The sequence below is a fragment of the Leptonotus elevatus genome, chromosome 13, assembly GCF_054856555.1.
Source record: "Leptonotus elevatus isolate MCC_2025b chromosome 13, RoL_Lele_1.0, whole genome shotgun sequence".
NCBI classification, from domain to species: Eukaryota; Metazoa; Chordata; class Actinopteri; order Syngnathiformes; family Syngnathidae; genus Leptonotus; species Leptonotus elevatus.
Window position 1 is genome coordinate 15,039,102 of NC_141251.1, and position 24,204 is coordinate 15,063,305.

The following is a 24,204-nucleotide window of genomic DNA, read 5'->3' on the forward strand; positions in this document are numbered from 1 at the left end:
AGAGCAGCATGGAGACAATTGGGTATCAGGTCATGCCTCACAATTTTGAGGTTGTATGTTCGAGTCTCAGCTCCGGACTTCCTGTGTGGCGTTTGCATATTCTCCCTGTGCTTCTGTGGGTTTTCTGTGGGTACTTCCAATTTCCTCTCATGTTCCAAATCGATGTGACTAACAAATCAAAGGTGGTTGATCTTCTTTCAAGTTCTTTTGCACAGCCAACTGATGCAACAATGCAACCGTTTCCAAAAGGGAATGCTAGCCCAGTCTTTGATTAATGAGCGCATAATGTCTCAACTCTCTTGTTGTTGTCCATCCATTAATGAATGAATGAATGAATGAATGAATTATACCACTTTACATGTTCGGTTTTGCAGTTGGAAGTTATCATAGCAGCCTGGGCAAACAGTACTACTACTACTACTACACGATCAGCGACTACTAGTAGCTTTCTGTTTTTTATAAGTACTTTAATACGTCTTTAAAGTCACTGTAGGCACAAACTCAAGGCAAGCAAATACGTTTAGTAAAGTTCATGTTTCTTGTGAAGATCTGTACCAAAATTGCAAGGTGTCACCTTTATAAAATGAATGCAATAATAGCTGAACAAACTATTTTACTTGACTTCTGAATTCAAAACTAGCTGTTATTCATCAATTTGTTAATATTATAATGAGGTCTTTGCAATATGCGATTATACAGTTATTTTCGATTCAATTCAGTTAAATCCAGTCCAGTCGTAACGGCCTAACTATGAAGAGAAGTTGAAGTATGTTCTTTCCCATATTCCTGAACGCACCACGGCTGTGTTCCACACCGTTCCTTCCTGCAGTGCCCTGTCGGAGGACAGTCGTGGAGAGTTAACACTAAACACTCCCGGGATTCACTCTGCCATTTTGAAGAGAAGCGACCGGACGACGTCAGCGTCCGTTAAACTCAAGTGATGACCTCAACGAGTGAACTATCTCTCTGAATTGGTAAGTTTGGACCATTTGTGTCTTATTTCAGTGGAGTTGTGATAGTTTGTCCGACGTTCCAAAAGTCCCTATTTTGTAGAAGTTGGGCTAATGTTTTTTCACTGATAGTTGTCACTGACAACAGTGTCAGTCATAGCTATGCAGTGTATCAGTGAATGACTTCTGATGTTAAAACGGGTGTAAAGAGTGTGACTCTATACGCAGTAAAGTTCACTAAATCAAAACAATGGCGTAAACCAGGAGAGGGGCCTGCGTGTTCGCGAGACGGAATCCCGGGCGGCGGTGTGGTGGGTGTCAGCGGCTGGAAGCTCGGCTTGGATTGACCAAGGAGGGGAAGTGTAGAGATGGAGAGATTGTCCTGTGTTTTCACGTCTGTTTAGACATTTACTGTACATCTGTCCACTGTGGAGAGCACAACATTGCCAACCTTCAGTCCCTCTGCAACGTAAACAGTACACACTAACTATGCGGTCACAACAATAGGTACACCTGCATAATCTAATTACAGGGGTCGTTCGTCATTCATCATTTTAGAATGCCAACGTTGAAGTACAATTTATCAGAAAACTGATAGTCAACTAAACTTTCTAAAATGTAACTTTGTTTTTGTTCTTCTGACTGTGTCAACCAAAACAGCATTGTTACTGTATTTGTGTACCATTTGAAAGCAGAATTGCTTTTATACAGGTCCTGTATTTAATCTCAACACATTGTGCAGGTGAACAAAATTCTAAACGTTTAACGTTAGTGCAAAGCAAAAAGAGGACTGCTGCTCCCATTCTCGTCGTATGTGTTAATTTTCCACTATTTGTTTTATTAGGGAGGAAAAGAGCTATGAACCATGGAATGAAAGTTAATAACAGCTAACTAGTGATGCTTGTTGCACGTTGTGTTTCCAGTGTGTGCTGAGCAGCAGTTTCTCTTCTGCTCGCTGACTGATGAGTCGACACTTTGCCTCTGGAAATGGGTCATCACATTTTCAGCTCTGCACTTGATAACAGTGATTGTGGTCACATCAACATCCATCAAATGCAAGTCCAATTGGCTTGTTCTTTTCTAACCTTTTTTGGCTTGTTTTCACCATGGAATTACTATTACATTTATTTGAGCTCATCGTATTTTTAAGGGCACGGTTTAGCTCGCCACATGATTGGGCATGTTGGAATTGCTCACCCATCAGCACATGATGCTCCTACTTATTTTTTTTAAAGCAGCTTTGATGACTCTGATGTCAAAAATGGGGTGGCCTCATTTAAAAAAACAGATTGGTGCCTTTTGCAACCCATTTGACTCAATCTGTCTGTTATATGTTCAAGCTTGTTTGGCTGATTTGACTCAGAAATATTTTTCATTTGATATGTAGCTGTATTTACAATGGGTTAATCACATTGTGGGTGTGTTTTTCCAAGTTGATCTTGTATTTCGGCAATATTTGTTGTATGCTCAGACAAATGAGAGTGCATTGCCATTTCCTGTGTGCATGGCTGTTTGTCCCAAAGGAATGTATGGAATTTATTCTTTTGTTCTCAAAAGATTCCGCAGCTTCTTGTTTCAGTTCTGCTTAGTTAGCAGAAGTTCTGCTTGGAAAAACATTGAGATGTAGAGGATTTTATGACGTGACCTCATGGAAAAGGCTTTATTTATCTTTTGACTTCCTGGTTTGTTTGTAGCTGAATTCATTTGCACACTGTCCATCCTTACATCGCTGCATACATAGTGCTGTCAAAATTTGATATAGTACATATAGGGAATGTAATCTGGAATCAACAGGTTTATTATCCATGTTCATTCCTATGTAGTTTTCCCAAAGTTTTATTTGGCAAATTAAATTGTGTATTAATCGTTCCAAGATGTCATTTATAGTGGAGCACCCATCTGGAAATATGAACATCAAAATACAAGATGAAGGACAACAGACAACATCTCTTTGACTTGATTTTATTTTAACAGTAAGGTTACCAAGGCAACCTGAGAATGGACAGGCATCACTTGTCCTCTTCATGCAAATATTACAGTACGGTACTGAGAGAACTCCAGACTTGACTTGGTTAATGTCGCAAAATTCCTTTGATGTCATTTGACATCATTTGTCACGTGCAAAATGGATTTCATTTCAGTTCATGTACTTGTCTTGACATGTAAATCTGTTCAAGATCTTTCATGTTATCCATTTGATGTCTTACATGATTTTCTAATTCTTTCCTATAAATTTCTTTTCTTGCAGATAAGAATTTCTCTGCAGGAGCTTTTATTTTGAAGTGCCTTCAGCCATGTGTTCCACTAATCACTCCAACTGGGTTACATTTGAAGATGACAACACACCACTTTCGTCTCCACAGAAGCCCCTGCAGTCACCAGGGTGTATCAAAGCGGCGCTACCACGCCCCAATGGTCTCAAATTAGTGCTTCCTCCTATCAGAGACACTTCCTGGAACTTCAACAGCTCCCTGGAATCTCCTCAAAGCCAATCAAGTGTCAGTGAAGGGTCATGTGTTTCGGGTAACACGCCCCTTCGCACCCCCTTGAGTGGCGTTTCAAGAGTCACGTCTCCATTTCGCGCCAACTCCAGGGAGGAAAGCAACTTCTTCCAGAGCTTCACCAGCACATCTCCCACTTCTGTTCCCTCTCCTGCACAAGAAAACTTAAGTCTAAGCTCAGATGGACCAAACCCTTTCCCTACTTTCCAAGGGAACTCTGGACACTTTAACCCTTTCTGGGACAACTCTGGACACAGCATTGATGCGGACAGTTCCTCATCAGACTCTGAATCTGACAACAGTCTACCACGTTTTTTTATACGGACCAAAGATGGCAGTGAGCCTCCACGTGATCACCTCCAGAACACTTTGTCTTTGGTTTGCAACAAAATCGAAGGCCTCCGAGCAGAATCGGACAAGAACGGAGAGGTAGAAAGACACAAGGCAGATGAGCGGCGACTTAGTTCGAAATGTGAAGTGATAAGCGAGGTTCCTTCTGAGTTTGTCCCCCGGGGGCTGTTTCGTAGCCACAGGAGGGACGGTTGGCCTGTGATGCTCAGGATTCCAGAAAAAAAGAATCGCATGTCCTCAAGACAATGGGGACCGATCTACCTTCGATTGTTGCCAGGGGGCGTGCTGCAGATGTACTATGAGAAAGGGCTTGAGAAGCCATTCAAAGAGTTCCAGCTCCTGCCACAGTGTCGGCTCTCGGACCTCAAGATAGAAAGTTACAGCGAGCCCTGCAAAGTCCTCACCGTGAAAGTCGAACATTTCACCTACATTGAAAAGAAACGTTACCACCCCAAGCTGGAAGTGAATCATGAAGCGGAAGTGGAACAACTGCTTAAGTTTGGCTCCACTGTACACAAAGATATGGAAGACCTGGTGGTCTCCATGGAAGAGGAAATCTTTAAGCTGTCTATGCTCCCTCAGCCCAGGCGGAATTACGAGGAGCAGGAGCTCTCGTTGCAGATCACTGACCACATCTGGGTACAACAAGATAAGTTTGGAGGAGTCATGGAGCGGACTGCCGTCACTCAAATTCACTGTCTCGCTTTCCTGAATGGAGTCGGCGATTGCTTCCTTGCCCTAAACGACCTCGGCCTGTTGCGTTCAAATGCTAACTATGGATCTGAAGATGGCAGTGAACTGTGGATGGAGATCAAGGACTGCCACTTCCACAAGTGCGTAAATGAGATGGACTTTCAGATGTCCAGACTGATAAAGTTCTGCCCCCCTGATGCTTGTAGGGTGGAGCTCATGCGGTACAAGACGATGGTTTTGGGTTGCACAGAAATTCCTTTCTCTATAAAATCCGTGGTCACAGTTCAAGGCGCCTATGTTGAGTTACAGGCCTTTCTAAATATGTCAGGAACATCCCTCTCCACCAGGGGGGTATTGGACACGTATCCACTGTGTGAGAATGTAGAGGTGCGAGTGCCGGTGCCGGGTGACTGGGTCAAAGTGACACAAACGGCGGCCTTGTTGCGCCAGAGGTCACTAAAGGCCCGAATGAACAGAAATGCCTGCTTGGGCTCCTTCAGCACTGCACTGCAGTCTCAGCCTGTCATGCAGGTGACAGTCGGCAGCGTCAAGTACGAGAATGTCTATTCGGCTATCATCTGGAAGATTGACAGGCTCCCGGCAAAGAACACGGGTAACGCATATACCATAAAATGCATAGTTGTGAGAAGATGCTTCACCCATGTTTCCAATGTTTTTTTCTTTTGTTTTTTTTGGAGGGGGGGGGGGGGCATTCTTATAACATTAATAATGGTCATTTCAATTCAGACAGCGCAGGAGTCACCAACATGGTTTATCCGGGGGTACCGGGTAGGCCCCTGGGACCACATGAGTAGCCCCTGGGCAAAGGCCTGTTCTAATAATAGCTCAGAAGTGATGGGACATTGTGATTTACTAGGAATATTTTACATGGGATCATTACTTGCGGAGATTTATAAAGTGTTGCATATTCACATCTGTTTTCTCCCTTGTTAAATAGTTTTTAGTGATTATTGTGAGAAGTCATTACCTTAACCTACATGTCCTAATAGATGAACATCAATAATAATCGTCAACATACATTCATTTTTTACATTCAATTAAATAATTCATGCAAATAAAAGGGGAAGTCAACCCCCCAAATTTATTTTGACAATAATATGGTCTATGCAGCCCCACAACCCTAAATACGGTATTTTGGTTAATATTGAGTTAGTGGCATATGAGTGAAACAGCAAAATCCAGATTGGATAAAAATGGCTGGATTTTGCTGCATAACTCATATTCCACAAATGTAATATTAATCAGAATGTCATGTTTAGACTAGTGAGGTCACATATAACATTATTATTGTAAAGCAATGTTGAAGGTTGACTTCTTCTTTAATTCAGAAGTGCTAATTATTTTTTGTTAATGTGTTGGCTGATTTATTGAAAAAAAAAAGTGATTTATTCATGAAAATGAATCAAAAGGGTTTATTCTTTCTTTATGATCCTTTACCAAATGATTCATGGCCCACGACTGGTGTCTGCAGCTCAGTCATTGCAGACCCTTTGCTCTGTTTGTCCTAATCTTTGTTTCTTGTGCAAGGTTGCGAGTGACTCTACTCAAACGTTAACTTCTGTTTGTTCCGTTGCAGCAATCGACCATCCTCATTCATTCTCCTGCAAACTTGAGCTGGGATCTGATCAAGAAATCCCAAGTGACTGGTATCCTTTCATCACAATGGAATGTGAGATTATGGGCGCCGTAGTGTCACAGACTACAGTCAAGTCACTGGGCACGGTCAATGACATCCAGCCACAGAAACATGTGACATGTTGGACACGCTATCATTGTCAGGTAAGATGTTTTAATAGCAGCGCAGTGTGAACCATATGGACAAAAGTTTTCAGATGCAACTGTCAATTCATAAATCAAGGTTTAGACCACAACCCTTTGTTTTTGCACATTCTCTATTTTATCTTTTTAACTATTTTCAACTTTTTTAACTCCGCCCTTCAATGAATAATAGAGAGAACCTGAATACATTCAAGACATGCTAATTGAATATAAACCAGTACGGCGCGGAGATCTGAAGACTCGGTAGAAATAGTGGAGCCCAGAGTTCAAAGTAAACAAAGTGATGCAGCATTTAGATGTTATGCTGCACACAAATCTAATAATCTGGCAACAAAAGTGAAGTTGGGCCCCATGTGTGAATTTTTGTATTAAGTCCAGGTTCAAAAGGAAACTTTTTTTCCTCATGCTTAGTTTTGAGCTCCTTTTAAAGCATTTTTTAAATTATTTTGTTTTCACTGTATGCACTTTTAATCATTTTAGTAAGCTGCCTTTTTTTTCTCTGCTGTTCCTTTTAGATGTCTTAAGTCCTTTGTTCTTAAATGCTTTAAATGTTTAATGTATAAACATGTAAAGCATGTTTTGTTTTCACTGTATGCTCTTTTAATCATTTTAGTAAGCTGACTTTTTTTCTCTGCTGTTCCTTTTAGATGTCTTAAGTCCTTTGTTCTTAAATGCTTTTAAATGTTTAATGTATAAACATGTAAAGCATGTGTATAAAATGGGCTATAAAAATAAGATGCATTACTTTTGGAAAATGAATTGCTCAGAGGGTCCAATTGCAATCACACCTAATTGTGTTCTCCCCCCCCCCCCCCCCCCCCCCAGGTGGAAGTGGAGAAGAAATGGATTGAACCTGAGTCAAAGAAGGAATCCAGCTGTTTGACACAGTGATGATCAAATGACCTTTTTTTTCTTCAAAATATGAACTTATAGACGACGGGTGACAAGGGACTTTCTGCATAATATTTCGTGTCATACTCATCTAATTTCACATTGCTTGGTATTTCCGCTATTGCGCATTAAGGTTCTATCCTTCAACCAAGATTTTATGCATAATAAACACTTGCACTTTACATGTAATTGTTAAAAGTAAAATAACAATTGTATGAGAACTGTATGTAGGCTTGCATTTTTGTCATCTGCACTGCCCCCCAGATTCATTTGCAGCCTAAATAAATGAACAGGCTGACATTATTATTAATGAGCAGTGTTTGCTCTTTGGGATAAGTAGATTTCCATCGGGTTTACAATTACACCCCTTGTTGCACACCTGAATTAATTATGGTTCATGTTAATAATCATTTAAAGATGTGACTCCTGCTCTATGCATCTTATTCATTCCACTTTGTTCAGTCAATTAACATTCACTATAATATGGCAAATGCTAGACATCATCCCTCATGGAATAGTGACAGAATCAGAATAACAACCAGCGTTTTGTTGGGAATATGAACTGAAATGTATTTTATTGACATGGACAAAAAAACCACACATTTTTTGCATTGGTCTTAAAATCTGTCAAATGATTACACAAGTGTAAACAAGTGTGTCGCAGGCACCGGCAAAGTGTTTTCAATTGTGCATCTTTGTATGTCTTCGTGTACAACTGCTGCTGCTGCAAAAGCCCAACATTTACACTCATGGTCTTAAATTGTGCATAACTATTTAACTTACTGCCAATACATGTTTTTGTTTTTATTTTATTTTTTTTCTGTATTAAATCCATCTCATCCCTTCTGCTGCTTACCTTCGGTGGGCCTTTAAATCTTTGTCAAGGTTCAATTCTGGAGGAATGTGTTTTCATTGAATGAAATCTTATGCTTATATTTGATTGTTCAGCTTGGTCACGCTGAACTTAAAGGCCTTCAATTAAGACTGATAAGTGATAACCAGGACGTGGTACCGAAATCCTGTTCTACCAAAGTCAAATGAGAAATAAACCTGTATGACTTGTGAAACTCATAAATCCATAGTGGTTATTTTGTTTCTTCAAACCGCAGTCTGTTCATGCATACACACACTTTCCCATTATTTAATAATAATAATAATAATAAAACACTCCTAGATTCTGCTTTTTGGACTTGTTAAGTCAAACTGATCTTTTACCCAACCTTTGCTGCACAAAGAACTTGGTTGTGTGCTCTGCAAGTGATACGTCTTGCGCGCACACACTCTACGCATGATATGAATATCTTAAGGTCAAAGTGTTTCCTGAAATGCTAATCTTCAGCTGGCTGGTTTGCTGTTTGTGACGGGCGGCACCACGGCGCCTTCAATGACCTATTGGCGAAGCCTTGAATGACTCCCCGAGATAAAATAATCCCTCAGTGGGGGACTCATAAAGATCCAGTTGACACAAAACAAAAAGTGAAACACAAAAAAGTGTTGAACTGAGGCAAGTCTGCTGTAACAAGATGTTGAATAAGTTGTATTTTGTGGGTTTTGACACCTCATGAAGAAGCCATCTTTGACACAAACTACATAACGCTTTATTTTCTAAGTATGGCGCAGGCATACAGTAGCAGTACTTAAATTCTGATTCCATTCAATATGCGTCATAATATACAGGCCACTTCTAAGGTGCTATTTCAAGTAAACGCAAACAACCAAAAGGAAAGGCTCTTCATGCCAACTCTGTTTCAATCACCGCTGCTCTTGGGAGGCTGATTACAATCACCTGGGAGTGACTGTGGAGCATATTAATTCTGATGGAAATGTGTTGCGGCTGCTATTTATTTGCCTTCAATCATGCTGACCGACTCGGGTGGTGGAGTGGTGGTAAGAGCTGCTTTCTCCTGGAAAGGAGTATTTGTAAAAAACGAATTGTCATGCAAGTTAATATCGCAATGGTTGCTTTTCAGCCATTGCATTTTTGTCTTGTTTGGCCTCCTGCGAAAATATGACGTGGCCTATAATATATGGGCTTCAAGAATATATATGATGGTTGTGTTTTATCATGATTGCATCGAACCCAAATGAACTCTTTTGGCCTAAAGAATATGTGGACTTATATTGATGTGCGAAGGCTGATGAGTTCACGCTCTGTCAGTTTTGAGACTCAGACCTCTCACTTGTGACAAAGCCCATCTTGATTATTTCTGATTTTTTTCTGGCAAATGATTGCAGGTCAAGCTCTACTTATCGATCATTGACGATGTGATTGAGAGTATGAGGGAGCTGTTCTTGGATGAGGGCCTTGAAGACTGCGTCCTGCAGGATTTACGACATGTATGTCTTTAATGCATTGTTGGATTCAAGCTGTCTTTGACAAATGAGTGACGGCGGGAACAAAATCCGCATTGTCTGCTGTGCAGCTTTGGGAGACGAAGATGATGACGTCGAAAGCTATGGACGACTTCAGGAAGAACAACATGGACGCTCCAAACTTTGTGCTGCAGCTTCCACCCAACTACAGCCGCAATCATGCTGAACTCCCAGGTAGCCCAAAGATGGCAAGACTATTAGTTATCATTTAAAATATATCTGATGAACTCAAGTTTTAGTAGGTCATTCAATTCTATTCTCTGTTTTCTTATGATTTACAGCTCCAGTAACAATTCCTGCATGTCAGAATATTCGAACTTTCCCTGTCCAGGCAGGTTTTTATTTATTTATTTATTTAAAAATGGAAAAAAACCAATTATTATTCAAGAACTTTATCAACTATTCAATCTCTACAAAAAAATAATACATTTTGAAATATTCACTTTTTGTGTGTTTGTATGGGAGCTTAATGAATTACCTTTTTTTTTTTTGGGTGGTGGTTAGTAAATCCTACTAGCTATCTTAAGCAACTACAGTCTTTTTTTTTTTTTTTTTGTGCTGCCTATAATTCCAGTATTGTGATTAATTTCTATATTGTCAATAATTGTTGTCATCTAGCTATTAGCATGTGTATCTATTGCCTGCCAAAGATTCTGACCCAACAGCGAATGTGCCATCTCCTTCTGTGTATATTTCCAGCAAACTGTACCAAATGTTCAATTGCAAAACAACTCTGAGACAATTGCTACCTTCTCACTACCTGCTGGCCTATCTTACCCTGTGCAAATACCTGCTGGAGTCACTCTCCAAACACCTTCTGGTATGTGATGACCCTTCCCAAGAGGTCAACCAAAATGTTGATGAAAATTATACCTTCAAAAGTCACTAAATAATCATTAAAAACAAGCATTTTGTGAGACTTCAGCTTAAAGGGGAAGTCGACCCAAAAACTTTCTTCACAATATTTTGTGTGCGCCCCACTAGTTAAAAAACTGCATTCTGATGAATATTGTGTTTATGGAATAAAAATTAAGCTGCAAAATCACCCATTTTTATCCATCTCAGAGGGCGGCCATTTTGTCACTTGCTGTCCGACCGGAAAATGTCATCATAGTTGTAAAATAGGTGAGCCGTGCGTGATTGGTCATTCTATGATGTCAATTTCAGGCGGCAGCAAATGACAAAAAAGCTGCTTAATTAATAATCCAATAATCAGATGTAATTATACTGCATTGATTATCATGTTAATTCGTTTTTTGTGTTCATTTATTTCATTAAATAATAAAATGAATGAACTTTGACATACCTCAATTTTCTATACAGTAATCATTTTATTAATCAGTATAATAAACGTCAGTGAATCATCTAATTATTAAACGTAAACTTGTACATATTTTACAAAGTGTTCATTTGGAGAAGCATGTCTCAAACACTCGCAGTAATCTTCCCTCCATATGTTCTCCACCATCATGTCATCACAGTAGAAAGTGAGAATACATTGTTTTAAATTTTAATAATCAGGCATACATTTATTTTTAGGCTTCTGTGGTGGTAGATGATGTTAAAAGGTCAATGTGGAATTAATTGCTGTCATTGTTGGCTGTGCCTCATGTTAAATGAAATTTTATATTGTGTAATGCTTTTAAATGGCTTTAGTATATCTGTAGCTTAACTTGGTTAACGTATTGTGATTAAATTCGTCATATTTCATTCCATATTTGAAAACCAAACAAATAGGAGGTCAGCCATTGACCCAGAACAGATTGTGTTCATTCTCCTGAATTAATGTTTAGTCTGACTTTTCTAAAAAAAACTCTCCTTTTGTTACTCAAAGGTCAACTTTACAAGGTCAACGTTCCTGTTGTAGTCACTCAGGCCCCAGCAGGTCAGCAAACATTATCCCAACCTCTGCCGAAGGTCACAGCACCAAAAGAGCCTCCTCTTCCTGCACCGGCTTCATTACAACCCGGTGAAACGCTTCCTCGGGAACAGTCGACCCCGGTCAACTCGTCGTCACTGCTAGATTCTATTTTACCCTCCAGTCAGGAGAGCAGCCGTCGCCAGCAAGACCCCGTGCCCGAGTACTCGCCAATTGAGGTGTCGTCGTCTCCAGAGCCGGAATCCGCGCCGACCGGTCAAGCGAGCGAGCCGGATCCAGAGCCCGTGGACCTCAGTACCAACAGCTCCACTGTCAGTCGCTTGTTTGACTTCCAGATCGGCAGTGAGGAGGTTTTGATGGATGCTGCTCAGTTTAAAAGCAGCGATGTTGACGACATCCTCAAAGAAGTCATTGAAGAGGAACGAGAAAAAGCAGCAAGGGCCAGAAATTTGGCTCAAACCAAATCTTACGACCAGACGGAATCCATTCTTGGGGTAAAATGAATCTGGTAGATTAGATCAGATTTTAGGTTGTGATCATCAAACAAGCATACCATTTTTTTTTATTTTTTTTTTTCCTCATGCAGTTTGTGTTCTTTGCCATTAGCTTGGAATGAAGCAAAAATGTCACAGAAAGTACGTATTCTGCCTTCTAGTGTGAAAAATAATTGATTTGTTCTGCATGTTAGGAAAGATTTGCTGGCCAAGATAGTAGATAATTTTCTGACCAAGTTTGTAAAATTTTATAATTTCTCTAGTTTAATACAATGTCATAGTGACAAGTTTTTAGTAATTTTGGGTCACAGGAAGGAACTCTCATATCTAAATCTTTGTCTTTTAAATATATATATATATATATATATATATATATATATATATATATATATATATATATATATATATATATATATATATATATATATATATAATTTTAATCCATCATAACATTTTCCCCCAAGCTGGACCTGGGCTACAATGAACTGTCAGACATCGTCCAGCTGGATGGTACAGCAGACAATTCGGATCTGGAAGAGGAAGACGTGCCGCTGGAGGAGAACGACTTCCTGGGTATGATCAATGCAGAGGCCCTCAAGGCTCTACAAGAAGGAGGGATAAGCAGTGACGGGAACAGCAGCTCTAGTAATGACAGCGATGGGGCTGATGATCTTGAACAAATGGAAGATGAGGTCATTAGTTTGATTTTTATACACATTCCTCCTGTACTAAGGTGTACCTAATCCTGTGGCCAATGAGTGTATTTAAACTAAGCAACTACGTAGATGTTGTTGAAAATGTTGAACTGAAACTCATACTCTGTTCAATAGGATCCGTTAAATTCGGGTGACGATGTGTTTGAACAAGATATCCCAGATCTCTTTGATTCTGAGAATGTCATTGTTTGCCAGTATGACAAAGTAAGTGATTAGCCATTCAGCAAATCCAAATTCTCAGCTTCGATTCTTAACATTGTAATGTTTGTGTCGGTTTTCAGATTCACCGGAGTAAGAATCGTTGGAAGTTCCATTTGAAAGATGGAGTCATGTGTTATGGCGGCAGGGATTACGTGTTCTCGAAAGCTGTTGGGGAAGCAGAATGGTAGTGCACTGCTGCTACTTAACCATCCAGTTTCTGTCCTGCTCGTCCTTGTCCGGGTTGTGGCAGGTCAGGGCAGCTTATACCAGCTGATTTTGAGCGAGACAAGACTCCAAACTTGTCAATAGTTAATCAAAGAGACTGCTACTTATGATGGAGGGAAAAACGATTACTACAACACACGTGTTGCTATTTTTTTTTTTCTTAAATGGTCATCAATGCGATTTAAAGAATCAGCATCGAAAATGACTTTCGTTTGGTCGTAAATGCCATTTGATTTCACAATGAATGAATTTATGTTGTATTCAAACAAAATGTGCTCTGGTTTAAAGTGTACACCTGTGTTGTTACCAGTGTGAGTTCCTTTTTTTCCTTATGTCAAATGCATTTACCATGCCGTGTCAATGAATAAACCTTGAAAATGGTTTAAAATGTCACGATGGCTTTCTGTTAAGAATGAACTGGGACTGTATTTTTACTCTGCATACTTGATTGCAGTACAATTTTACAGAAGAACCAATCCAGTAGCTCCTTAGGTTAAAAAAAAAAAAAGTCAGCCTTTACAATTACCAAATGGATTGCTTAATTTTGAATGTCACTCTTGGACAATTTATTGTATCATACTGTGGAGTTCTATCAATAAAATAGTCAAGTGCTACATCTCTTCGAATTGTCTGCTAATACTATTCATTCGTAGAAGCTTTGGTTGGGGGAAAAAAAAAATCAGCCATCTTGACTGTGTGGCTCCCAATCTTTTGCGTTTGATTTTTTTTAGCCAACAAAAGATTTGCAGTGCATGTTGGTGGCACATCATACATACAATATGATAGACTTGTATTAAAAGATATGACCACAAAAATGGTTTATTGATAGATTGAATACATTCTAAACTGTCTACAAATCCCTTAAGGTTCCATTAGTGCGAATTGAATAAACTAATAGATGTGAGATAATTCATTAAGTTTGGATAATTCTATAAAATAATGCTATCACATTAAGATGACATTTAAGCACAAATAGTTACCAAAAAAATGAAAAGATAAATATATAGTGTACCTGTTGAAGTATAATTTTTTTTTTTGCAACATAGTAAAGTCTTGGCCACATGTAACGATGGCTAAAGACTTGTAAAAAAAAATAAAAAAATAAATGACCAGAGCTGCTTGCCAATGAATTGTGCATTTTATTCTGCACTGTACACCCCCCTCCATATTTCACAATCAAAAATGTTGCGTATCAGTTGCTGTAGATCAGGGGTCACCAACTCCGGTCCTTGATATCCCCTATCCTGCATATATTAGCTGTTTCACACCTCCAACACACCTGATTCAAATGATCAGCTCATCAGCAAGGTCTGCAGAAGCCTGATAATGATCCTGATTATTTGAGTCAGGTGTGTTGGAGGTAAACAAAAACAAGCAGGATAAGGGCCCTTGAAGACCGAAGTTGGTGACCCCAACTGGTTGGGTCAAAAATAACCCAAATTGGGTCAAAAATGGAACCACCCAACTTTTTGAATTTTTAAGCAAATTTATTTAGTAATCCACAAAGCAACCAATTCTTTTTTATAGCTTGTTTTATGGGTTATTCATTTGACCCAACTTTTTGGGTTCGCGGTAATTGAATAACCCAACTGAATTTGGTCAAAAATTAACCGACATAATTTTTACGTTATTTAACCCAAAACATTGGGTCTCTTTTTGACCCAATTTAAGTAATTTTTAACCCAACTATTTTTAGAGTGTATGAAGTGTTCTTTCTTGTTGTTGTTGCCAACAGGAATGTACAATTAGAACAACTAGGAAGTCAAAAAGCATCATCATAGGGGCTGTGTTCAGCTTTAAAGGTTCTTCAATTATATAGTTGAGATATATTACATTGTAGGTGTAACAATACAGCATATTGTACTATAGTAAACAAGCACAAATACTGTACATACTTTTTTTTTTTTTTTTTTTTATACCGCTTGTCCTCTTGAGGCTCAGCTGATTTGGAGTGAGAGTCAGGATACACCCATGCTGGTAGCCAATTGCAGGACATTTTCGATCTGTTTGTAAAAAAAAAAATATATATATTGCATGCAATCGTGTGCAGGGCCTCTGTCCATCCTGAACCAAGCTTTTGAAGAAATGTACAGTCCAGGCAGGATGATGGAGTCTTCCTTCTAGTCTCCCTTGGTCACAAATAACCCCTCTTTCACATGTTAAGTGGAGAAGCTAAAGCGTGGTCTCCGGCTGGGCACGATTTGGATGCAAGTAAGTTGGGAGCGGTGGGCCTTTACCTTTAAATTCTATAAGAATACTACGGCAACGTTGGAACAGCAGGCGCACTTCTTTTCTAAAGCTCCGAGTGAAGATTGTGTACAGGAATGGGTTGCAGAGAGAGTTGATAGGATAAAAAATGATGAGGAGGATCTTGGAGTGCGACACGGTGATGAGTGGCATGTGCAGAGTGGCGGAGATTGCGAAGAATGAGATCGGCGCCATGCAAAGGAAGTCAGTGAAAACGAGCACCGCCATGCGCTTGGCCAGCTTGGCGTCATTGTAGTGATTGGCGGGCGCCGGCTTGCGGACACTCTGGTAGATGCGCACGTAGCAGAAACACACCCCCAGAAAAGCAGCAACATTAAGCGAGAGCACGATCATCACGTACGCCCGAGAAGCCTTCGTGTCGATATCCATTGGGAGACAGACGCTCACTTTGCTGTAGCTGCTGACACCCACTAGGGGCAGCAGAGCAACTAGCAGGGAGAAGACCCAACCTGCAACCATGATGGCCACCACATGGTTCATTCTCAGCCTCTTGTTTAGATCCATGGCGTTGATGATGGTGTGCCAGCGTTCAAAGCTGATCACAGTGAGCGTATAAACTGATAGCTCACTTGAGAACATTGTCAGGAAGCCCGACATGTCACATCCTGGGCCCGTTTGCCATTCCGTGGCGTGGTTGTAGTACTCGTGGCGGGACTGGCAATCCATGCGGGCAATGAGCATCAGGTAAAGTCCCATGCACAGATCTGCCAGGGCGAGGTTACATATGAGAAAGCGGGAGATGGTAAGCTTGCGACTGGTAAAAAGCAGCATGACCAGCACGGTGAGGTTAGCAACGATGGTAAAAAAGGCGATTATCCAGGTGACGTTGCCCAGGATGGGACCCAGGAGGTCCTCACAAGGATTAAAATCATCCGGCACTGGCGTGCAGTTGATGCCGGCGTGGCTGGGACAAATATGTTCCAGGTGTGGATGGACCTTGTAGAAGTCAGTGCCTCGAACGAAATTTCTGAAAAAAAAAAATCAAGTTGAATGACTTGCCTAATAGATGATTGTATGATAGATTTGACACATTCAAACCTGTGTGCTTACCAGTCATCACATAACAAAGTTTATCAAATACTACCTCCGGAATTTGGTGTTGGAAAGAATAGAATGACCTGCCAACAGTCTTGACCTTGAGCAAACGCTACACTGTTGGGGTCAACACTCGCTGATTGCGCTAGAGTGACCATCACAGCCAAATTGGCTGAAAAATCATGCTGAGGAGTCGATCCTGCAGCAGTGTGTGACCAGCATGAGGAGGAGGTGCCAGCAGTAATGGATGTTCTCCAACACAATAACTGAAGCAACTGAGTCTTTGTTTAAAGACTAAATTGTAAAATTGTCGTATTTTTTGTCTTGTTGTTACTCTTGAGCAGAGGTGGCAATAGTCACACTATTTCCAAGGGGAAGTCACCCCCCCAAAAATCTTCACAATAATGTTCTATGCACACCCACTAGTCTAAACGCGGTCCTTTGATTAATATTGCGTTTATGGAACCTGAACTAAGCAGCAAAAAGCAACAGCTTTCCCCCATCTCAGGGGGCGGCCATTTTGCTACTTGCTGTTGACTGAAAATGACATCACAGTTGCTCAGGCCTCAGGTGACGAAAAACAGGTGAGCCCTGAGCAACTGTGATGTCATTTTCCATCAACTGTAAGTGGCAAAATGGCCGCCCCCTGAATGGATAAAATCGGCTGGATTTTGTTACTTATTGAGCTGCTGCTTAATGACTTATGAATTACTGTTGTCCTTGGTTTTATGACTTTGACTATGATCTCAATCAATTCCTCGCGGTTGACTAACAAGCCTTTTTTTTTTAACAAAGCAATGACTAAAAAAAACAAAACATTTTCAAGTCCTTCTCTGCTCAACTCTGTCAAAAGCACCAACCTACATTTACAACTTACATTAAATTTTATTGTTTCCAAAAGTCTTTTGCCTTCATTTCATAGCATATATCTTGGTTACACAGCTTCCTTTTTTTTTTTTGTCCAATCAGTTTTCAACTTCCATGTGTTGCCATGCAAATTAAATCTCCCCAGAGCCACCAGAATCAGCTCTGCACACTACTTATTCTGAAGTTGTTTGAAAAATAAATACTCATGTACAGATACCTGAAAAATCTAAAGTACAGTAACAAAGTATTTCTCATTACTCCCAACTATTGATCATAAGACTCACCCTAATCCAATCTACTACACCAAAAAAGAGTCAATATCAATTTGCAGGAAAAAAAAAAGCTGTTTCACACGGCAAGTGACGATTGAGCTCATTTTACATTTTACTCAACTGCGCTGATCACTCCACAAATTCACATTCCTTACAACAATCATTTAGGGGAAATAAAAAAGGCTTTCCAAATGTACAAACATTTATTTTAACAACTTACGCGTGGACCCATTCACAAAGCGGTGATGGATTCTGCAGTGCCTCTTGTCTGTAAATATAAAATCAGTTAAGTGTGCTTTTACTTTACTTAATATCAAACTGTTGATGGTTTTAATAAATATGATGCAGTATTATTTCACGTAACATCCGGAAGGGCATATTACTTGTGTTTGCTGTACCACATGTGGAAAGCGCAGCACTGGCTTGCGTACGTCAGCTCAGCCACCCCCAACTCAACCAGGCTGTCTATTGGAGGAAGGCGCTTCAGTGCAAAAGCAGATTTGGCTTTTAGGCGCTTTACCTGCTCCAACCCTTTTCGGGGGAGGGAGGTCAAAGCTGTGGAGGACACATCCCTGAATCACACACAGACACACACATGGGTTATCCGAACTATAGCCCTCATTACACACGGGCAGGCAGAAAAAAAAATAGAAAATAAATTAGATGCTGTCTACAGTTGAGTAAACACACTCCCGGTCACTATTAGAGGAAATGTTATTCTTTTATTATCGTTTTACGTAGGCAAACATCTAACAATGTTGTTTATAAATGATCAAGAATTTGGTGTATGTTACCTAATTTAATATAATACTAATGTTTATTGCTTTATATTAGCTGATAAATAGTAGTGCTTGATGCTAACAGCTAAATGCTAGCTGTTAAATCCTGCGGTAGCTACTATTAAGCTATTAGCGCTAGCTGCAAACATATGGCTCGACATGTGGAGTGTTGTGTATTTTTATTTTTTTAATTTATAACATTTGAAGCTCACTCTGGCTGGAGTTTATGCTGAGCACGTACATTTTGAAAGGTCTCTGATATATTTTTGAATGAATGTGTTTTTAAAACTTACAGATAAAGCGGGCCCAAGGCCCCCTCGAAAGCATCTTCTGGAATGTTGCACAGATGTCTGTTGTGTCTTAAATCTCTGTAAATGAAGAAAATTAGCGACATTTCCAGTGCATTATTTTAAAGTTGAAATTGAATAGTTGTAATTTACAGTACAATGTCCAAAGTTGAACACTGCAAAAATGAATTAGTGTATCTCAAGGGTGGGTATATTTTGTTCCCAAATTAATTGTACTGATCCAACAGATATTTTACTGCGTGGCAATAAGTGGTTAGGTTAAGTCTATGTGGTTGGAATGACACCATTTTGTTTTGCCTTTGCTGATACCGTAATGACATCACAAAACAATCACTGAAAAAAAGCAAAAGGCACTAGTTGAGTTACTAATTGTGCCTATTGAGATTAATTCTGACGGGATTCTGACATTTTGTGAGTTTATTTTTATTTATTTATTTTTACATCTGTGAGCTGTGAGGCATATTTTTTTCTAGCACAATTGAACTCCAAATTGTAGCTTACAACTTTTTGGCAGTCCGAATACATTAGAACAATTTTTGTGTTTACAGCAAGCATTGTGTATCTACTCATCAGCATCTATCAGTATGTGGAAGGGCGAGGAAAACAACGGGCCATTCAGTCTTTGTTTAGCCTTGCATAACATTTGTTTGCTCTATTTCATGATTAGAAAGAAAGACCTATTAAAAAAAACAACAACAACATACCGACAATTCTGCATCACCCTTTAAATTAGCTTACGTTTGTGTTTTAAATAAAAAATGGTCACAAACGGAAGACTTACAGTGTTCTGATGAAGGTCCCATTGAATGCATGTGGGTTGATTTCCTTGAAACCGCTACCGATCAGGCTTCTGTCAAGGTCAAAATTTACTGTCAACAGACCCAGTGGCCAAGGTCGAGGAAGCGAACATTCAGTTAACATACGCACATTTGAGAAGCAAAATAAACAACAAAAGAATCCCAAAGCATTCACAATTGCTGCACCACATTCTGATAATATGCTGACAACGTCTTAAACATTTACTTACATGTCACTGGTCATATTTGTCATACCATTGAAGGAATTGGCAGGGATATTTTCTATGGCCATATTTGCTTGCATTTTTCTGCAAAATTAAACAAATCCAGAAGATTTCGGTAATTAGATAAAATGACAATGCAGTCTAAGCAACTGTGAATCAACTGTTGCCTCTGAGCTGATGTTAGTGGCATTGATAGAGTCATTGCTATGCAAAAATAGACCTCAAGAAAATTTTTTTTTAGTGCATGCAAAGTACGTTTTATTAATTTTGTATAAGATTACTTACAGGCTGAATGGAAAGGCCAAAGAGGATATAGTGGATAAGTCTGGGAAGTGCATGACCCCAGTGCCAGAGATGCACCTGTGAAAAATGTTTTTACATCATGACATTACAACTACTGTACAGTACGTGTGTATTTGTATTTATGTAACGTTTGCATATCAAATTTATCTGGCAAAAAAATACTTTAACTTTAATTTCCACGTTGCTAGATTAAGATTAAATGATCAATCTACATTTAGACTAAATACACATTATTATTGAAAACAAAAATACTGTAGTTGCATGCATGCTGACTAAAAATAATCTGAAATCAAATAAAAATGATCCAGAAGAGGAAATACTTACAAATAATTCAGATCAGGCAGGTCAGTGAATGCACCCTTTTCAATTGTCCTCAGATTTTTCATGTTTTTAAGAGTGCTGTGCCAATACAAATACAGAGAGAGAGAGAGAGAGAGAGAGAGAGAGAGAGAGAGAGAGAGAGAGAGAGAGAGAGAGAGAGAGAGAGAGAAATCAAAAATCATTTGTCACAATGGTCACATGTAAATAGAATGTCAACCAACTGAGTTTTGTTTACAAAAACAAACTTGGTGTGTCTTTTTGTTAGCAAGCTACATTCACAATGCTTAAAATCAATTAATGCAGCAATATGTCATGCAATAAAAGGCGCTCTTGCATAATCTTGCAAACTGTATCCATCTTTTTCATGTATAATTTTTGGTTTTATTAAATATGTGAAAAGGGTAATAAAACAAACCCCGGACATTCTTTGAGGAGGACTTTTGCATAGTACCACAGCTGAAGCGTGATCAGTTATGTACACTCCCTTCCAAAAGAAGTGGAACAGTGAGGCCAATTACGTTTTTGGTGGTGGTGTTTTACTTTTTTTTGGGGGGGGGGGGGGGCTGACTTGAAAAACACAGGTCAGTTCTCTCGCTCTCTTTACAGCACTCACAATTTTTGAATAATAAGTATTGCTGTTTGTACTTAAATTTGAAGTTTCTTATGCCACTCCGTACTCCATTGGCTTCTGTCTTCTTGTTTTTGTAAATTTTTAAATAAAAATAAAAAGTTTTTATTGGCTTTTGCCAATGTATGTACAATGGCTGTGATTGATCTTTTCTCAGATTCAAAAACGGCTTGTTTTTCCACCCATATAAAAATGGTTATTTCATGCAAAAGATGTAAAGTTTTGCACCAAATTCAGAGATAAATATCTGCTTATAAAAACTGAAATGTTGATCACTTGTCTCATATTAACATTGTGATTTTAAACCCAAATGTTTTCAACATATAGCAAAAATATAGCAACAGGCCTCACTGTTTTAGTACATTTGGATGGAGTTGTAATTGCCTAGAAATAAACAAGCTTGTTTCAACATAAACACTGTGCTATACGTACATTTCTCTCAAGCCGTAGATGGAGAGGAAGGCGTGTGTCTGTATCCGGGTCGCAGTGCTGTAGTAAATCCTACTGTGGCACACACACACACACATGCGCACACACACGCACGCACACACACACGCACGCACACACATATTGACATCAGGTTGATACATTAAAAATAACAAATGAATAAGCATACTAGTAGTCCTAGTGTGCTTTGCCAGAGCTTACTTGCACCAAAAAACTTGGATGCATTGAATTCATTGAATGGATAAAGGTAACCTCAACAAACATTTTCAACTCAGAAGTGTGGATCAAATTGGTAGCCCTAGTGCTTCTCGGTTCTTAAGAAGGCTGGTCACACCCGATCTAGGTCAAAAGACCAAATGAAAATGCTGAAGAGTGACGACTAAACAAAGACACTGAAAGGTAAACAGGCTTCTAGATTTGTCCCTGGGTGTTTTGTTTTCTGATAAAAGCAATAACTGACCTCTTTTCTCTTGTTACTTCCTTTGTCTTGTTTTCTTTTCTCAGGCCATTGTGCTTAAGTGACGATATTGATAATATCACAAAATTTAGTTTCAAACTTTCATTTCACAATTGCACTAAATGCTGTAATAATATTGTACCACTATGACGATCATACTTGTAAACAATTACTAGCACAATTAAATGGCATCCATTCGAATCGTCAAAGCAAACATGTTTTCTTAACATGGTCAGAGAACTGTGAATGGAATATGTATATTATTGTGTGAATGGCTGACAATTACTTTGAATTATATCTTAATACACTTAAAACAGTATTAATAATTTAGTCAGATTGATCTAATGTTGTGGACAATGAGTGCATTATAGCGCAATTTTGTTTTGGATATTGATTCCTATATAAATTAAACCTCAGATCAATTCATAAAATCAAACATAATCATCAAGAAAATAATATTCAAACATGTACCTGACCTGTTGTTTATTTTAACATTAGCTCATGCCTGGAGCAGCTTTTATTCCAACTTCGATCATTGGCAGAAACATCAATACTTGTGCTACTCTGCTTAACTCAACCCAAGAAAAAATACTTCACTAGATTGGAGGCAAGAACTTACATTTCTTTTATGTTGATCAGTTTTTTGAAGGCATGAGTTGGAAGTTCTTTGAGATCCAGGTGTTTTAGAACTCTGTTAAATATGAAAAAATGAAAAATGTTTACTCCACAGCTTATCATTTGCTTTGTACAGCGATACTATTGCATTAGAATGTCCCAAATGATGACATCAAAAGGCCCATAAAGGAGGATCATTTACACAGAGACAGAGATACTTACATGTATGTGGCAGCATTCTCAGAAGCCAGTTGAGTTTCATTGCTGCATTGGAAGCTGGAGGCTGTGCAGTGGCAAATTTGCGGACACTTGAACGCCTCATAGGAGGTCACGTAGAGGATGCTGGACCATGCAACCACAGCCCAGAGCACCTGGGGGGTCATTTGTGAAATCAAGAATTAAATCAAACTTGTTTGCAAAAAAAAGTAAAATGTCCTATTCCTAGTTTATCACTACAACCAAAACAAAAAAAAAAAAAAAAAAGTGGTTGTCATTCCTCCTTTTAAGAATCAGCAGTGGTGTTGCCTTCATGTACTCACGTGAATGTGACTTGCCTGCCTGCCTGCCTGGAGGAGTTGCCTAAAAAGTGGAGTACTTGTGACGCTGAGTGGGTGGAGATCATGATAGCTCTTTCACTATAGTTTCTTCATGACATTTGAATAAAATGCAGGAAAATAGAGTTAAAAGTCTTTAATATTGTGTTAGGTATGTCTGCACAAACTAATACAGGAACTGTGCATCCTTAAAATATAAGATCACCATTACGACAACAACAACAACAACAACATAGTGATAAGACACATTCATTGATGTATAAAAGTTTCTAAATTATAAAGACAATGTATATACTCATAACTTTTGCAGTAGATGCCCATTTATCATTGTGTATTAACTCTAATTGAAAAGGTTAAGTTCAAGCTGACTTTTTGCATGACCTAGTCAGCAGGGTTGAAAGATGACAGCCACGCGGGGTGCTTCAATTGTCTCTTCCACTTGAAAATCTCTTAAAGAGGATGGCAAGTTGACCTGAGGAGAATAGATGCAGACGTAACATAAATTCAACAATGCCTCTGTGGCGTAATACTACTTTGACAATTATGCTCATTGAAAAAAAAGAAGAAAGATTGATCAAAATTAACGCTGCTATGAAAAAAAACATGACAAATATGTAATATTATGAGAATGAAGTTGTAACATTTAGAGAAAAAATATATAATAATGAATAGTCATAAAATCGGCAATAAATAGTTTTAAAGGCGAAAAAAGTAATGACAATATTTTTACAATATTATAACGTATAAATAACGTAACGTCAAGATTTAGTAACTGGAATGAGATGAGGATGTTTTTATGTGGCCAGTAGAGGCCTGTCAAGAAACCCTGCGATGTCTGGCTGTCACTTCACAGAGACGATGGTGAATTTTCAAATAATAGCCAGTAGATGTCACCCCCTCTCACTCACCTTCATCACTTTGTTATTGGATGCCGTCAGAGGTCTAGTTTAGGTATGGGGGGTTATATATCTTTCTTTTATCTCTGAGTGGGGGCAATTGCCCTGGTGACAATTTGCTGACATTACAAAATCTGACAACTTTTTTGTGTGTGTATGAAAAGGTAGAGAAGGAAGACAAACAAGGGTCCAGTAATGATCCAACACAACCTTGCAGAAAACAACAGAAGAAAATCCACCGCAAACATCCCTGCAAAGTGTTAGACTTGAGAGGCAGTCATTACTGAAAGTGGTGGAAGAAGCAATTTGCTGTCATGTCCTGTTTTCTTACTATTTCCACGGAAAGGGTCGTTTTCAGG

General features: G+C 39.1%; 3 protein-coding genes across 3 annotated transcripts; 2 read left to right on the forward strand and 1 right to left on the reverse strand.

The window, feature by feature from the left end:
• The first annotated feature begins 805 nt into the window (after positions 1-805).
• On the forward strand, positions 806-8,261 carry ston1 (stonin 1). The gene is made up of 4 exons (XM_086092651.1): positions 806-974; positions 3,199-5,108; positions 6,093-6,295; positions 7,121-8,261. The coding sequence occupies exons 2-4, from the start codon at positions 3,245-3,247 to the stop codon at positions 7,184-7,186; spliced, it is 2,133 nt and encodes a 710-aa protein (XP_085948777.1). The 5' UTR covers positions 806-974; positions 3,199-3,244; the 3' UTR covers positions 7,187-8,261.
• A 782-nt stretch (positions 8,262-9,043) lies between these two features.
• gtf2a1l (general transcription factor IIA, 1-like) lies at positions 9,044-13,037 on the forward strand. Its single transcript, XM_086093501.1, has 9 exons — positions 9,044-9,073; positions 9,422-9,523; positions 9,610-9,733; positions 9,841-9,885; positions 10,281-10,379; positions 11,394-11,932; positions 12,397-12,624; positions 12,763-12,852; positions 12,930-13,037. Exons 1-9 carry the CDS (start codon positions 9,044-9,046, stop codon positions 13,035-13,037), a joined length of 1,365 nt encoding a protein of 454 aa, XP_085949627.1.
• Positions 13,038-15,246: 2,209 nt separating this feature from the next.
• On the reverse strand, positions 15,247-22,778 carry LOC147163970 (lutropin-choriogonadotropic hormone receptor-like). The gene is made up of 11 exons (XM_086093502.1): positions 22,618-22,778; positions 22,400-22,471; positions 21,309-21,380; positions 20,252-20,326; positions 19,910-19,984; positions 19,631-19,708; positions 19,385-19,453; positions 18,589-18,663; positions 17,900-18,088; positions 17,737-17,784; positions 15,247-16,309 (listed from the first exon to the last, which is right to left on the reverse strand). Exons 1-11 carry the CDS (start codon positions 22,776-22,778, stop codon positions 15,247-15,249), a joined length of 1,977 nt encoding a protein of 658 aa, XP_085949628.1.
• Positions 22,779-24,204: the final 1,426 nt, after the last annotated feature.